Source organism: Lontra canadensis, unplaced genomic scaffold (genome assembly GCF_010015895.1).
Source record: "Lontra canadensis isolate GAN:19392208 unplaced genomic scaffold, GSC_riverotter_1.0 scaffold1, whole genome shotgun sequence".
In the NCBI taxonomy this organism is placed as follows: Eukaryota; Metazoa; Chordata; class Mammalia; order Carnivora; family Mustelidae; genus Lontra; species Lontra canadensis.
Window position 1 is genome coordinate 36,133,529 of NW_022630995.1, and position 17,853 is coordinate 36,151,381.

Consider the following 17,853-nt stretch of genomic DNA (forward strand, 5'->3'; position numbering starts at 1 on the left):
GGTTTCTTAAACTGTAAAATTAAAAATTGGAAATTTCCAACTCCTCATGTACTTTTACTATTCTTTAAAAGCAGTGAACCCAATACCACCTACGTATCCAGTGAGAGTATTTTTAGAAGCCATTTTGGATGGAGAAGATCGTAGCTTCTACCCAAGTTGACCCCTCGGCTGGGAGACAGGACAACACGAGCGTCATCCTGAAGGCTGGGTCGGTAGTTCCGAGTGATGGGGTCAGGGTGAAGTGGGGCCTTAAAGAGCTCGTCACCTCGAGCAGCCTGCGTGGGAGAAGCTGGACGAGGGAAATGTTCTCGAGCTAGCCACTGGTCACACGTGGTCCTTGAGCGCTTGAAGTGGGGCTAGGGTGAGGAGCTAAATCTTGTACCGTATTTAAGGGTAATTAGTTTACATTTAGGCTTAATTAGCCTTATGTGGCTAGTGGCAACTATGGGACAGCACAGTCCTACAGGTGGGGACAGATAACCCCAGGACAGAGCACGCAGCTCTCCAGCAGGGACACGCATCAGAGAAAGAGAGGCTGATTATGTCCAAGAGAAGAGAGGAAGAAACGGTGACACAGAAGGGGCCTGGACAGATCAGGAGGGTCTGTCGGGGCTGAAGTGTGGCGTGCTGGATGCGCAGAGGACAAGAGAGCAAGAGGAGCTTTCTGGGCAAAGGAAACGGCCCGTGCAGAAAGGCAGCATGTGAGTGAGTGGCAAAGCGCTGTGCGTGGGCAGAGTGACAACCCCTGACTGCCGCCCCCCACATCCATTCTCCCCTCCGTCCTCACAACCGCCGACAGTGCACGAGGCAGCAACACACTCAGCCCAAGATCACAGTCTCCCAGCCTCCCAGCCTCCCCTGCGGCTGCAAGTGGCCCACGACATGGTTCCAGGTAGCGAGACCAAGGGGAGCTCTGCTAGGGATTTCTGCTGCGGTGTGGCTCTCTGGATACAGAGGAGTCACCTCTTCCTCCTTACTGCTTCCCTCTTCATCCCTCTTGGAAGTGTGAGGGGAGCAAATGTGGGGCGGCCATCTCGTGACCAGGAGGCACTCAGGAGTGTGAAACAGGAAAAGAGAAAAGCCCGCAGATCACCCATCACATAATGGAGCTACTAAAACAGCCGTGTTCTCACACCCTCCAAATTCCTTGTTTTGTGAGAAAAACCAGTCCCTCCTCGTTATGCCGGAGTAGCAGGATTTCTAGTACATCCAGTCAGACAATCTCTAGAGGCACTTAGAGGTGAGGGGCTAAAAAATGCAGTACTGGCAGGGCAGAGAAAATCGGGGAGCAGGAACTGAGTAGGCATGGCAGTCAAGGGTCTCTGCTCTGTGCTGGTAAAACACCCGGTCTGTCTGCAGCCTGCTCTGCTCGAGGCCGCACACTGTCTGACATACGGCAGCTCAGGAACCATGAAAGAAACTTCCAGAATGTGGGGTGCAGAGACTTCTCCAGGGCAGAATGATGAACGCATTCTCCAAGTAGCAACAGGAAGACAGACCACTTTGTTTAGGCAGCTCTGCCTGCCTGCCTGTGACCTGTAAATCCCACCATCTGAAGCCTCGCTGGGCTAACAAAGCCATCGGCTTCTGTGACCCAACACAAGGCCGGTGCCCTTAAGAACAACTTCCCCTCAGTAACTGTCTGGGGAAGGTGATGTTACCAAAAAACAATTCTAAAAACCAAACCCACTGAGGTAAGACTATAACCACTCATCACCAGAACTATCCTTAATCAAAAGTTCTCAAGCGAACACACCTTGACAGGAAGTGAACCACAATACCTCAACGTTCCGTGAAAAACCTATTATTCTCTCAAGTGTAAAATGCATAGTCTGGCACCACAAATTATTTTCAGAATTATATAAGGCCATAGTTACAGCATTTGCTTATCAATAAATGATGTTTAAAATCTTGTTAGTGTCCATTCTGTAAATATTTTCATTCAGATGAAAGTGGTAAAGCAAATTTACTTGAAAAAAATCCATTTAGAAAGTAGTTTAATGCATACCTTGGCTTTATTTCAGCTTTTACAAAATCAAGGGTTCACCCCATGTGCCAACAGCTGTAATTCTGGAGCCGCTAGCTAGCCCAGTGGGAAGGTATGGCTTTGCTACCTCCAAGAGATCACATTCCTTCATTTAAACAAATGATCTTAACAGAAACCACTCAACTAGGAAAATTCTAGCTCTGTTTCTAAAAATTAGGATACAATAATGCCTAAACTGGGTGCTGTATTAGCAAAGGCTAGCACTGAATTCTAGAATCCTTCCAACACAAGAATCGTTCCTTCACCTATCACAAACACAAATTCAGGCAAATGTTCCTAAAACTCAACATTTCATCACTGGGTTTAAGAGACTGGATTCAGGGGCGCCTGGCTGGCTCAGTATGTGGAACATACGATTCTTAATCTTGGGGTCATGAGTTCAAGACCCACACTGGGCCTAGAGCTTAGTTAAAAAGATAAAATAAAACATAAGAAAAAGAGACTGGCTTTAGAGCCGACTTGGTGTGAATCGTGGCCGTGCAGACTAAATGCCATGGGAGTGGAGGCCACGTCATCCAGCATTTTCAGCCTTGCCGCTAAGGTAAAGAGCAGGGCCACCCCCTGCAGGAAGCCACCACGAGAATTACCATCCAGCCGCGGAGGAGTGCAAACACTAACTACTGAATACATGATAAGGATAATTACAATGGCTAGTATTAATATATGATTACTTTTATTGCAAAGAAAATAGGACTTGTTGGCTGCTCCATAATCTGCCATAGAAGGCATTTCTGAATTTCAGTCCGTTGTTCATCTCACTAACGACCACTAAGGGCTTTTTTGGTTGGAGTTTAAATCAGAATGGGATGTGCCCTTGCCTACAAACCTGCAACGCCAGCATCACCTGGGAAGCTGTAAGAAATGCAAATTCTCGGGCTCCCCCAAAAATCCCATCTCCAGAATCACAAACGCCAGAACTAGGAACAGCAACATGTGTCTCCACAAATCTTCCAAGGGGTTTTAAGCACACTCTGTTTGAGAAGAGCTAAAGGAAATGTCATCTTGGGCCAATACCACTAACCCGTGGCCCTCTGATGGCCTCCCTGGGATTGGGAGAGCTATGGGGGCCCTGAGAGAGGCTCCCCACACCCCTTGCCTTCCCAGGTGCTCCTGGGGGCAACACCAGAGTCCCCTGTCCCCTCCCCACCCCACTCAGCCAGAAGCAGAAGGCAGGCACACAAGGCCAGCCAGCAGGGAAGCCTGGTCCTAGGGACCAAACCTCGTGCACCCGCCCCGCCCCCGCCACAGGCCTAACAAGCCTAACCATCAGAATGTCATCTGTGATTCTGACCCCAGAGGAGTGTGTTCACACCGGCTCACCCATAAAACCCTTCCTTAACATACGTCCACACAAAAACAGGTCCATGAATGTTCACAGCCTCGCTGTTCCTAACAGCCAACCGGCGGGAAGAACCAGAACCCCCATCAACCTGCCAATGGATAAACAGGATGTGGCCCCATCCTTACAAGGGCCTGTGAACGGCCCAGAGAAAGGAATAAAGCACTAACACATGCCACAACCGAGTGAACCCTGCAAACATGCTCAGTGAACAAAGCCACAAAGGACCAGGTAGTGTCTGATTTCATTTCTGGGACGGAGCAGGCAGTCTGGAGAGACAGCAAACAGAGGAGCGGCTGTCTCGGGCTGCAAGGAGGTACAGGAGGTGTGGCATTTCTTCTGCGGGGCCAGAAGTGTTTTAAAATTTGGTTATGCTAATGACTGCACAACTCCATGAGTATGGGGATTAAAAACAACTGTACACGTTATTTTTTAAAATTACACACTTTAAATGGATAAGTTGTAAAATATATGAATTACATTTCCAAAAGTTCATTTTTTTAAACAAGACATACCCTTCCTCAGAGTTAATCAAACCTGCCCGGCAGTGCTGTCGAGGTCACATAAGCAGGCTGTAGGGGAGAAGGGCACAGTGGTGAGGAGGGCCAGGAGGACGACGATGGAAGCAGGCACCCAAGGCGCAGTGTCTAAGATCCTCGTTCTCAGGACCGCGTAAGCACAGGGTCGGTACTTACAGGACCCCGAAAGTGAGTGCCTATTCTAATTTTGTGTGCAGGACGTCTTGCCCACAATCCTGCCCAGAATTGGAGGCTGCTTTGTGTTCAAATCTATTTACAGATTTTAGCCCCCTAAACATATTTTCAAACTGCTTACCATCCCCCCCCTTTATAAACTTCAATGGCTCCCTAGCATAGAGAAATCAAGGTTCAAAGGTGACAAATCAAGATCTTCTACTTGGGACATTAAGCCTGGGGCCCACCTTCAAAGGCTCTGGAGTTAGATTAGCCCTAAGGAGGAACTCCCTGCCAACCAGAGTGCTCGAAGCAGAGATTCACACTGAGGCCCTCAGATCACGGGGCTTCCAGCCCTCTGCCCCTGCAGACGTCCTACCAAGTAGCAGAGGCTGAGATGGTATCTTTGTATCATCAACAACCTTAGCGCCAGCCTTTGCACAAAGGCTGAACTGTATGCGTTGAACGTCCAAACGCGTACGGTTAATTAGGAAAATGTCAATCAACGCTAACAATTGTTATCATTCACAAAATTAGCCAACTAAGGTAAAAATCTTGCCATTTACCATGGCTTCCCAATGACCGTAATGATGGGCCAAGAAGCACAATAACAGGGGGAAAAACATCTAGTAGCTTCAAACTACAGAAATCCATGAACAATCAGATTTCTGGCTTATGATATTTAATCTTGAACTTGGTCTTTATTCACTGCAGAAAAGCAAAGTTATAGGGAGAATAAATTAAGAATTTTAAAAAACCATGCAACTGGCAACCAGAGACCATTCTTTTTCTTTCTTATTTTAACCCCCTCCCTAGAGCCCAGTAGAAAAAGAAAGCATGTCAATTTCAGAAGGTAGCTCTCTCCATTCAAATAAGCTGGAAATGAGCAAGGAAAATACATACTGTAACAAAAACAAGACCAAAAACAAAATCACAGGAGAAAAAAAGGGCTATCTGAGATTGGAAGGAACACAGGCCCATCAAGACACAGGAAACAACACTGCCACCAAGTGGTGACGGTGCCTCAGGTCATCCTCTGCCACCTGGACCCGCAATCTCAACTGGGACAGCAAACAGAATCCTCTATGGGGGTTTCTTTTGTGTGTGTGTGTTCAAAGAATCCATGCCCAGGCCCCATCCCCACCCAGCTGACGTGGCGAGGCGGAATGCAGAGGGGCAGGTGCAGCTGTATTTTAAAACCTCCCCAGGTGACTCTGGCGCACAGGGAAAGCCAAGAACCGGGGATCAAGCAAAAAGGTCATACCGATGTCACTAGGCTACTTCCATTTTCAGTGAAGTTTTACTTGTAGCCATTCCGCTTATGTGATCCATTAAAATTTCCTAATGGTATATATCTTGAAAATTTGGCTATGTACAACACAAATCATAGTTCTATAACGGTTTTTATGTGTTGCACGATATAATCATAAAGATTCCAAGTACATTCCTTAGTCTTGCCATCAGTGTCTATATCTAATATCTCATCCAGCAGACTTAAGCTGATCATAAATTAGACACCGCTATACTCACAAAACCCTTTGTGTGTTAGTGTCACTGGATTCTGCTTGTACTATGGGTTTCAAATCAATAAATCTTATCTATATTAGATGCGTTTTTCTTTTTTCTCTTTTAAACAAGACATAGAAAGTCTGAATGCTTCTATTGTCGGTGGAATCTGTCAAGACACAATGTAATCTGAAACACTTCAGGAAAAGCTATCAGACTGCCACTAAAATTGTTCCTTGACACACAGAGGTAAAGAGAAAGATTTTCCCTCTTCCTGGAGTCCGGACTTAGCTAAAAAATTATTTCTTTAACAACAAAGACTTATCTTCTGTATGATACACTAGGAGGCAAAACTGTGGAGTGTTTCTGCTACCAAGTACCTGGTCAGGAGTTGACTTTCCACATTCTGCAGGCCTGACAATGGGGTCAGAGCCCACTAAGAAAACAAACACTTGAACAGTCTCTGTGCCCTGGGGGCCACCCAAGAGGCAAAGCTTCCCTGGAAAATAAGGGGGCAGGAAAGAGGAAGAGCACCACATACTTGGTTTCATTTGGCACATTATCAAATTGTTCTTATCGCTACCAGCACATGTGTATCACTGCATTTTCTCCAGAAAACCCTTTCCTTCTCTAGGAATCACCAACCTTCTCAAAAAAAGTCACTGGTGATCCAGATTTCTTGGAGGTCAGAGACATGTGGGTGGTCCCTTGGGGGATCTGCAGGGATGCGTCACGGCAGAAAGAGGCACAGGAGTCCCACTCGGAGTCCAGAAGGTCCGGGCTGCATTGATCGTGGTCATTTGTTTTAAGCTCTTGCTACGCGTCTTGGACCAGCACCATCGGCATCACTGGGGCGTCTGTCAGAAAGGGAGACCATCTGGACCCACCGGACCAGAGCCTGCCCCTGCACGGGTTCCCCAGAGGACTCCAAGCACATGAACATTGGGGACCACTCAATGTACAGATGCCTTCATGTCTTCGTCTGCGGGAGGAGACGACCTCCCCCGGCTCCAGCCCTGGGGCAGGCCTAGGTGGGATCAACAGTGGGAAAGCTCTAAAAATGAGAAGGCTGCTATTCAGACTTCAGCATGGACACCCTCTCGGAACAATGACATCTGCACTCAGCAGTGCCCTACAACCGCAGCCCTGAGCACTCCCAACCCTCGGCTACTTCGCCCCAAGGCGGACTGAACGGCGCTTCCATGATACCATGTCTGGGTAGTTCATAGTTTACTCCACTGACCGTCCCCACACTCGGCATCCCACACCACAGACTCCTCACCCAAAGAACCCAGACATGACGGAGAGAGAATGCGTCTTCCTGGGACTTCTGGGGCAGCAGCCACAGGCAGCCACCACAAATTTAGAGCACCACTGAGGACTCCTGCTTTAAATTTAAGCAATCGGGCAGCGTTTTTGGATTCAATTTTATGATCTAACTATGTTTGTTTTATTGCAAAAACGTCTACTTGCCAAGTCTTCGAGTACCAACTGGGGACTCCCTTACTCACTGCTTTCCCTTCAGTGCGCTGGCGGACACCCGCCCGGCCCCTCCAAAGTTCAGGATGGGAACGATCCCGCCTAGACTGAAGTCAATCAGGGATTCCTACAACAAACCAACTGGTCTCTGTTGAATTATAAAAGTAAAACAGTCTGGGATTTGGGAATGTTTGTGCTGGTCCTACTAGACATATGTGAGTACATTTCTCAATAGAAATTAACTGCCTACCTACTTCAGATGGGTCTCCAAAACACAAAATTCAGATTCTTCTGACTGAATTATTTCACAGAGCTTTTGTATACAGAAAGTCACATGCCCCTGAGTAAACACCCCCAAGTAAGCGACCAGCTGATTCTGTTGCCCACCTCTGACCACAAGGCCTTCGTATTTTCGTCGTCTTGTACTACACTTGGAGCCACACTCCCTGCTCGCTAACACCCTTCTCTCCAGGTCTGAGCCCATCTGTTAAAAAAAAATCAGGACCCCAAAGTTACAGGAAATCCTATTTCTCCTTCACTTATATCCTTAACACTAATACAAACACCATGGCTTTTAAATCACTGGTGGTTTGTTTTATTAGTATTTAACATAGTGGGATGAAACGGGTGGGACGGCACGAATAGGGGCCTCACTTTTTCAGCTTGAAAAAAGGCCAAAAAGTTTCCTGTCTAACTTAAGCGTGCGTCGCCAGGAGAGAAATACCAAATGGTCACAAGAAGTCACTCTGAGCATCTGAAACACTTGAAAAGGCCCTATTCAGGGTTCCCAGCCAAAACAATCTGGAGGTGTCCCAGCTGTGAGGGACACACACTTCAGCGTGGGGCCAAGTGGTCCCAGAGCACAGTGGAAGGAGGTGGGATCCCTGTGCCCTTGAGATGGGGACCAGACACAGGCAGAGGCTGAGGATGCCTGGTTTGGGAGAAAAGTCACAGACTGACACTGAGAAATCTCTCTCCCTCCTCTGCACACTCCAGTCCCAAGGGGACACAGAGGAGGAGATGGATGACCAAAGGCGAGTCCACACATTAAGATACTCAGAAATGGCGGGGGCGGAGGGGGGGAGGGGGCTGCCTAGCTGACACGGAGACCCGTGCACAGACAGAATAAACGCCCAGGGCAGGCGCAGGCAGGAGCATCCTCTGGGATGGGATTCCAGAAGAGGAACCACACCCGGGAGGCCGTGCCGCGCATCTCAGCTGGGCTCCTGTGCGGGTCACAGTACAAACCTCAGGGCACAGGTCCGTGAGCTCCAGGCCTGCCTCTGTCGCCCACTAGCTCTGCGGTTTGGAGAAAGGGATTTAAGTCAATTCAAGCCTCTGCTCCCTCATCTGTGAAATGAGTGTCATAAAAATGCCAACCTTCCTAAGGCTGACAGGGAATTCAAGAATTCCTATAAAGCACCCGCCACAGAGAATGCCATAAGTGATTATTATTATACCAATTCAGAGTCCTAAATGCTTTTATTCTCCCTCTCCCTCTCATACAGAGTACCTACACTATAACCCCAAAACCCGTTCAATATTTAATTCTAAATAAAGAGCATAAGAACATGTTCCCATAGAGGAGGAAGAGAGAGGGAGTTAAGAAATCACTAATGAGCATATACTAAGTTTGTGAAAATCTGAGCAATTTACTTGCCTTCCTTTAAAAGTCATCAAGCCTGTAAAGATTAGAGAAGCCGATGACAGAGATCATGAGTAAGTAAATCCTAGAGCGTGTTACAAGGAAAGGAGTGCTAGGGGAAAAGTCAGGAGAAGGAGACAAGGAACAAGGAACGCCTGGCAGTAGGAGGGGAGGCTGGGATTTGAAATGGAGAGGCCAGGAGAGGCCTCCTTGGAAAGGTGACTTTAAGCAAGGATCTGAGGCAGGTGAGGAGGTTAATTGGCGTATGGGAACAGCATTCCAGACAGAGAGAACAGCCCATGCAATGGCCTCAGGGCATGTATGGCAGGAGCCAGGGACCCCGCAGAAGCCTCCATCAGAGAAAACAGGTGGGCAATGTATCACGATGTCACTAGCACGGCATGGTGGGAGGGGGCTCTCAGGACACCTCCCTGCAGGAGATGGGGAGAACCCACTCTAGCTCAGTAGCTGGGGCCTGAAGAATCGCTGAGGATTATGGGCTGGGCAGGGCCAGGGCTGTGTCTGTGCGGAGCCCTGCTGTGTTCCATAGTAAAGGTGGAGATGTGCCTTGTCAACTTCACACCATTCTCTGCTCTCCTCAACGTACGGCTCATCAGTATCAAACTTTAGAACCACCCCGAAGGACTGGCCAGTGCTCTGGCACTTCCCAAGGACAAGGTGCGTGGGCAAAGAGCTTCGTTTTTGTAAAAAACGAAAAACTTTTTGAGGGCACCTAGAAATCTGCATGATTTTTAAATAGCAATGAATGCTCCAAAGGACAAGCTACAGTCAGATACAGGAATGTGAGGTCATGACTTAAAGCAGAAACAGATTAGGAAGGCGAAGCCACATGAAGAAAACAGTCAGTGGAAGGAGGGGGTATCCCAGAAGGCCAGGGACAGCAGCGCGCTGAGTGGGTGCCCGGCCCTGCAGCTGGGGACACTGTGTGCTTGGAGGACAAGACTTGGACTGGAGGGGAGTCGACAGTGACCCACAGGAGGGTGAGGGCAGTTCAGCTGGGGAGGAGCTTTAGAGGAAGTCGTGGTTTCCATGACCTCCTACCACCTGAACAATGGGAAGTGGAGGCATATCGTGTGGCTTCAGACACAGAGCAGAGAGGCATCAAGGGATGAAATGACAGGGAGCAGGATCTGGTTCAATCTAAGAGATTCACTGGAAAATTGAGAGCTGTTCTAAAATGGGACAGGCTGCTTCCCACAGTCACCCGCGGCCCTTACTACACACTCAGCCAGCACACCGAGGGTTTCAAACCCATTACTGTTGCACTTTTAAATACATTTCATACATCACCACAAATCAGTCTCTACAATGCCCGTGAGGTTTGGTCACTGCAATACTCGGGTACTACTTTTAAAGCTCGAAACCCCACTTCTTTTTTTTTTATTAACATATAATGTATTATTTGCCCCAGGGGTACAGGTCTGTGAATCATCAGTCTTATACATTTCACAGCACTCACCATAGCACATACCCTCCCCCAATGTCCATCACCCAGCCAACTTAACACTCCCCCCTACCCCCCAGCAACCCTCAGTTTGATCCCTGAGATTAAGAGTCTCTTATGGTTTGTCTCTCTCCTGACCCCATCTTGTTCATTTTTTCCCTCCCTTCCGACCCCCCCACCCTACCTCTCAAACTCCTCATATCAGAGAGATCATATGGTAATTGCCTTTCTCTGACTGACTTATTTTGCTCAGCATAATACCCTCTGGTTCCTTCCACATCATTGCAAATGGCAAGACTTCGTTTTTTGATGGCTGCATAATATTCCACTGTATATATATACACCACATCTTCTTTATCCATTCGTCTGTTGATGGACATCTAGGTTCTCTCCATAGTTTGGCTACTGTAGACATTGCTGCTATAAACATTCAGGTGCATGTGCCCCTTCGGATCACTATATTTGTATCTTTAGGGTAAATACCCAGTAGTGCCATTGCTGGGTCGTAGGGTAGCTCTACTCGAAACCCCACTTCTGGTGTTGCTGCTGTTCTGTCGTTTCCGCCACAAATCACAGCTTGGCTCCCCATCCTGGGCCTCCCTCCTGTCCCTTCCTGTTCTCTGCCCGCCCCACCTGCTAACAGGGTGCCACCAGGACCTGGGAGGAGGAGCCCTCAGCAGCAGGCTGGCCTCTCCACTGAGGCAGGGGCAGGGGAAGAGGGAGGCACGGCTATTCAGCTCCCACTCCCACTCCCGCTGGCAGTGAGGGGAATCAAATCCCTGCCACTGAGCTCCGCAACTCCCGTGAGGGGCTCCAGGCAGCAGAAAGGTGCCCCCTGTGGAGGGGCTGAGGCAGGAGCAGCATTGGCCCCGAGATCCAGAGAGACCTTTCTGCACATTGAAAACCTTGGCCTCAGAGATTTTTTTTTCCTAATCTATGTATTCTGAAAGCTTTGAAATAAAATGTCAGTGGAAATATCGTGCGTCCTTATTTCACTCAGTATGGCAATCGGCATAATGAACCCTCTATCACGGGGGAGACATTTCAACAGCTTGTTCCAGTTCAAGGCTCCTAAGGGGGAAAGCTGCGATTTAAACACAGCCGCTCTGGCTCCAGCTTTCAGAAGAGGTTTCTAAATGAGCTCTAAATTCCTTCCCTAAGTTCGCCTTCATGGCTCCCCAGACCCTCCGACACTGAGGAGGCCAGTTCTCTGCTTTCTATCAATATGCAAGCAAGGGAGTCCTGGGGCCCTGCCGGGTGGACTGTCAGCACTTTAGTATCACTCCAGTGGGGGGATGAGAAATACCCAGTGTTCTGTTCTCGGTCCAGAGAGACCGCACAGCCCGGGCTTTGGGGGACTGGGGGTGATCTGCTCAGTGCTCTGGCCTCTAGGGAAACAATGCATCATCCCAACTTATTCACTGCAAACTTTGGCCCAACAGTGTTGGCTAGCCCAGAATTCACCAAGGAACCCTATCGACTGCAAACACCATAAACAAGAATGCCGCTTGGGGTTAATTAAACATCCGTTTCTTATGGTACTTCCAGACTAAACCAACTAAAAACAGAAGCCTCCAAAAAGAGAAGGGGGACACACATTACAGCCCGGCGCTTCTACCCCCTGGGTCACACAAGGTCACATTCTCGCATGGACCCACAGTGCATTTTGCTCGCCCACTTTATCTTGGGGACCTCCAGAGAGGCAAACATGCCAGCACTGACCAACCTTCTGACTCCAGTCCTTCAGACGCCAACTGGGAGACACCAGCGTCCGTCTGGGCACTCGCCACACTTCCCCACTCAGGCAGACAGCAGCCCTGTGGTAGGGCCCACAGAGCTCACCGCACTTCCTTGGCCGTCAGGGCTCCCACAAGGGATACAGCCTCCCAGGCTATGCGCTTGACAAGCCCGGAGTTTCCCACAGCCACCACCCCAGCAGACCCCCTGGGCTTAGACGTTTAGGAAGAAAGGAACTGGGTCACACAATCGGACTGCTGGACATTTCCACACGATCTACAAAAATGACAATGAAATCTTTAAAACTAAACTTTCTAAACTGATACACACTGAAATAACTCAATTTATGACTTTAAAAAAAAAAAAAAGATCTCACTGCATTTATAAACCCAGTCTTTCTAGTGTTCCTTTACTTAGTCCTTCCCGCTGGGGAAGCTTAACACCAGCACTCCGGCCTCCATAATGGTCAACAAAAATAACCATATTGCTTTACATTTGATATGTCTTAGGTTTCCAAAGTACTTTTGCATTCATAATTTAATGTAATTGCATGAGATAAGAAGAGCCAACATTCACTATAACCCTTTTACAGCTCAAGGTAAATAAGATTATATGATTTATATTGCACAGCTAGTTGAGCCCAAACCAGGCTCTTGTTTAATTCGGCAGGGGAAGCATTTTTTTAATTAAATATGAAGAACTCTGGGCGAGGGTCACCTGGGTGGCTCAGTCATTAAGTGTCTGCCTTCGGCTCAAGTCATGATCCCGGGGTCCTGGGATTGAGCCCCACATCGGGCTCCCTGCTCGGTGGGAAGCCTGCTTCTCCCCCTCCTATTCCCCCTGCTTGTGTTCCCTCTCTCACTGTGTCTCTCTGTCAAATAAATAAATATCTTTTAAAAAAATTAAAAAAAAAAAACTCTGGGTGAGGGAGTGGAAAGGAGATGGAGAAAGAGAGAAGCAGGAAACAGGCAGAGGTTGAGGAGAACAAGGAGGGTGTAGGAGTCCCCCATGTGGGGCAGCACAGCAAACCTACTCTGCAAAGTCTCAGGGTCATCTGAGCTGCTGCTTAACTCCTGCCCAGAAGTATGCCAAGGAACAAGAATGAATCTGTGCTACACACAACCAGAGGAACTCAAGGAATCTTTGAGAGGTCTACTATGTTGCCTTGCTTTTGCTTTTTCAGACTGTATTTGAGAGTGTGTGTGTGTGTGTGTGTGTGTGTGTGTGTATAGAGAGAGAGAAGGAGAGACAGAAAGAGAGAGATCACGAGCAGGGCAGAGGGGCAGAGGGGCAGAGGGAGAAGCCGACTACCTGCTGAGCAAGGAGTCCAACATGGGGTGCGATCCCACAATCCTGGGATCAAACCCTGAGCTGAAGGCAGACCCATAACCAACTGAGCCACCCAGGCGCCCTGCTTTGCTTCTCCTTACCAAAAAAAAAAAAAAAAAAAAAAAATGCTTTCTGATTAAAGAACATTAGGGAAAAGAAATACCTGCTGCTGAAAATTTAGGTTATCACTGGGCAGAGACAACTCTTAAGCTTAGAACTACATCTAAACTCATTTTTTTACATTGTGACTCCACACAGGAAGGCCCAAAGACAAGACCTGAGAGCATAATCCGAATCTGGGAGACACAAGCAGGCTGCGAGGGCACAAGATGGTCCTCCTGTGACAGCACACCGAGGGCCAGCAGCAGACACGGCAGGGGATGTGACAGGTGTAACCCGAGCACTGGGACCTGGGCGCCCCCCACAAGCCCGCTGCCCTGAGGTAGAGAGCAAACCCACACTCAGATCGCAGGGGCAGGCAGCCGGGCTTGGGAGCGAGCGGGAAGGGAAGGAGCCTCTGCGCATTCCCACACACCCGTGGGGGAGCGGTCCCAACAGCCACCAGAGGTGCCATCTTTCACTCGAGGCGCCGCAGGCTGCTGGGTTCTCTTACATGCATCCCTGGAATTTGAGGATCTCTCTGGAAATGGCGATAGGCATGGTCATTTGAGCTTCTTACCTAGGGAACTTTAAAATCAGGGGTGAGATGACCTGAAATCTCATGTCATCTTTTCCTTCACCTAACACCGCTGCTCCTCATGCCACAATCTCACAGGTTCATCTCCGGAGCGTACGGTACCTTCGTATCTGCTGGGAGAGTCGCAGGCTTTCTGTGGGGTGGCCACTCGGAGGAAAATCTGCTGCCTCCACGAGTGTCTCCGTGTCTTCACGGGGGTCCTGCTGCCATCGCCAAGGTGGTTTGCTTTGGAGTCAAAGTCTCTGAAAACACAAAATGACAGACTCATGAGTGATGAGGAGATGTAATCAGGTATTTTAGCTTGACCTTTTGTTTTTAAACAAAACACTACATTATAATTTATCTTTGTATAAGAGAACATAATCAGATAATCCTGAAAGTTGAATCAAGCCCATAGTGAGTCAATACTCCTAAGGGATTGCTTTCTTATAGGACACTTTTCATGAAGATCACAAGGTTGCATGCCCTTTTGTAAAAGATACTAAGAAATATGCTCCACAGATCACTAGCTTCCAGGTGGACCTTTCTTGGCCCCACTTCAGGAAAGAGGAACTGTCTAAAGAGGGCACTGGCAGCAGGACCTCCATCTCCCCCACCCGAGTGTGGGAGTATTTTCTCGGCATAGGTCTGCATCTCCACAGATGGCCGTAAAAATGAAAAAAATTAGATTACACAGAACCTTCAAGACAATAATTACACAGTCATTTGTTTGATGACAACTATTTTAACATCCGTATTTTTTAAACTACAAAACAAAGTATATTTATCAACACATATCATAAATAGAGTCTAATTAGTGATTCTTCTTCCTATTCGTGGGACTTGGGAAAGCCCGTGAAACTTACACCCGCGTACACACCCACAACTACAGATCACCTTGGCTTACAGGTCAGACATCCTGACTAATTCACCAAAACCATATGCTCACTCTCCAGAAGCACTATTATCACTTAGAGAACTGCTTAAGACTTTCTTGAATCTTCTGAAAACACCACATTAATAAACTACTCCTAGTCAAACCTGGGGAACAAAAGGACTACATTCAATAGGAAAGTATAAGAAAGAAGATATGAATCGATTTAGCTAAAATGATTTTTTGAGTGTCAAAAAAAAATTGCTGAAAAATCTCTGTATATATCAACAATTCAACACTTCTACTCAGGCTTGATATGTCTAAATTAAACCCTACCTTTTCGTGTTCATAAAGTCAGAGGTGTTATTTTCATCTACAGGAGCCAGAAATTTAAGAAAATTTGGCACAGAGGAAGAAGAATGAAGTTTTTTCCGCAGGGCATTACGGTAGGAGACGCTGAGAGTTTGAGAAGAGAGTTTAGGATAAAGAAATACAAACACAAAAAGTATAAAATATAAGCTTTAAAATAAACACTTTAGTTCTTATTCTAAGAAAGTTAAACCAAGTCAGAAATTAAAAAGTTTATAAATGAGATTTAACTTCTGCATTCAGTCAATAAAATTCTATCTTAAATGAATGGAGTCAATGAACTAATTCAAAAACATCTGTCCATTCAGTCGTGCAACATAACAAGCTCTAGACATCTGCTGTGCGACACTGTGCCCATAGTTAGCAAGACAGTGCTATGCACCTCAACAGTGTGTTAAGGGTGTAGATCTCATGTTAAGCATTCTCACCAAAAAAAAAAATAAAAACCTAACAAAAAATCAGTCCATCTTCCAAAATGACTTTTCCTTTCGAACTGGAAAAAAATAATTTTCCTAAATTCACGAGAACATTTTTGATTTGGCACAAATCGCAGTGTAAAAGATCAAACACAGTTCTTGTTAAATTGTGTGCGCGCGTGTGTGTACGCACGTGCGTACAACGGGCAGAGATAAGTACGTACAAAATGGCTTGACGTGAAGACCTGGCAAGAGTGATTAATCGATAGTAAAATTAATAGTAAATCAGTCAGTTCAGATGATAGACTGAAACTAGTAAAACCAAATCAGACAAGCGCACACACACACACACACAAGCGGTGGCCCTGGGTTCTCTCCGGCCATGCCGCACATCCTCTCTGTGCAAACTTCCCGGGAAGACAAACGACACGGAACTTGCCGCATGAGTATGCTCACCTCTTTGGCACAGCATTCCCACTTGGTTCTCCACTTGAGCTATGTTTTAGATACTTAAAAAAATTGGGCGAGGAGGCGGAGGGGTTAAGACGAGGCGGAGGAGCAGGAGCTGAAGACTGACCTGAGCAACTTCTAGACTCGCCCACAGCTGGATGATTCACACTAAATAGCAGTTAGAGAAAAGGCAGGGCGATTAGCGGGGAGAGGAAGGGAGCCAAGGGGACCCCCGAGGGGGGATGCAGACTGGGAATGCAGAGGAAACAGGCCAGAGCAGGTTAGGCTGCCGTCCGCTTATTTCAACAGCAGCTGTCATAGTCAGAGGATGGCTCTTCACTTCTCTTCCGTATCCACTGTCTCATTGGCAAAGGTAGTTTTCAGTAAAAAAAAAAAAGTAGGGTGAAAAGTCATACTTGACCATTTTCATACGTGTATGCACCCAAGAGTGCTTTTTCCTCCCTTCGCTTTTTAGAAACTGATAGCAATTTCTTTTCGTTTTTTACTTAAACCAAAAGCAAAGGAAAGCAAAACAAAATCCATAGTTTTTAAAATACATTTCTCTTTAAAGTGAACAATGACCTGCCTTGAACTCAAGGTTTCATTTCTTGTGCATAAATGAGGAGTTCATAAGGAAGCAAAAAGCAAAACAGGTATGCTAGGGAGGGAGGGAGGGAGGGAGATGGTTATCTTTTCACTCTCCCCACCCTCCCCTGTCCAGCAAGGTCCATTAGGAAGCTGCACTTTTGGTGAGAAGGGAAATGTACTGTCAGGGATACCCCTTTCCTACCACCTCCGCTTGTGTGAAACTGCAGGCCGAGCAAGAGAACTGGGAATCTCTAGACAGGAGTGCGTCCACGATCACAGAAAACGCTCGAAACAGAGGACTGGGGACATGGCAGAGAGGTGGAAAAGCAGCATGGGTATGCAGGGTTTGAAGAACATGGCAAGAACCCCATAACGCCTTACACTGTTGTCTCTGAGAGGTCATATATTAACACTAGCTCTCAGCGTGCGTCCTGCCTTGGGATCATGGTTATGCAGCTGAATTCTTGAAAACCATCATAATTATTTTCCATGGCTGACTGGAAACCAGCGGAGAGGTTCTGCTACGTCCTTCAGATGGTTTCATTTCTTCACTCAAAACCTGGCCAAAACCTCCATCCAGACTCTGCGTAATCCGTGCATGACCCCCACTGACATATGTCAGTCCCAGGAAAATGGCAGCTCTACACAGGCGTGGCCCGTATATTTATACACTGAGGGATTTTAAAAGATTTTTGAAGTTATTTTTAAAGGTAACTCCGTGACTGCTTAGGGTCCAGTTAATTGCCAAGGGACCCCAGAAAGAGCCAGGAGATCTTCTGCTCCCCTGCGGATTACCCATCTCTACAACCAGGAAATTCCAACTGCTCATTCGAGCCAAATTATTAAAATAAGTAAATCCAGATAGCGGACTCCAGAATTCTCACACTGCAGGAAATTTCAGGCAGCATCCATGCTGGTTTGGTTACCCAGAGAAGCAGATGTGCCCGGGTCACAACAGCTCAGGACCGAGCCAACCCCGGGACCCCGGGCCAAGCGGGCAGCAGAGGCAGCCAGGTCGCTGCTCGCACTCTGTTGGGGACAGGATGCTGCATCTCCGTTCCAGCAGAGAAGGGTCCCGGGTCTGCCAAGGAGGACTCACCAGCTTGCCCCTCTGCCGCCTGGCACCAAAGCCGGCAGCTAGGTCCCAGCACGCCCACCTCACACACTGTCCAGAGGATTCCTAACCCCTTTGAGGGCCACTTCCCATCTGCTTCCTCCTGATGCTTGTACCGGCTCCTGGA

The 17,853-nt window shown here is 47.6% G+C and overlaps 1 protein-coding gene across 5 annotated transcripts in view; it reads right to left on the minus strand.

Moving 5' to 3' along the window:
- Positions 1-17,853, minus strand: part of TBC1D1 (TBC1 domain family member 1) — a 228,717-nt gene that overhangs the window by 69,558 nt on the left and 141,306 nt on the right. For 4 of the 5 annotated variants that reach the window (XM_032853533.1, XM_032853541.1, XM_032853525.1 and 1 more), the window contains 3 exons: positions 16,031-16,192; positions 15,126-15,245; positions 14,039-14,178 (listed from right to left, as the gene is read on the minus strand). In XM_032853533.1, the coding sequence (XP_032709424.1) occupies positions 14,039-14,178; positions 15,126-15,245; positions 16,031-16,192 (422 nt within the window). The remainder of the gene's footprint in view (positions 1-14,038; positions 14,179-15,125; positions 15,246-16,030; positions 16,193-17,853) is intronic. The other variant, XM_032853540.1, reaches the window with a different exon arrangement.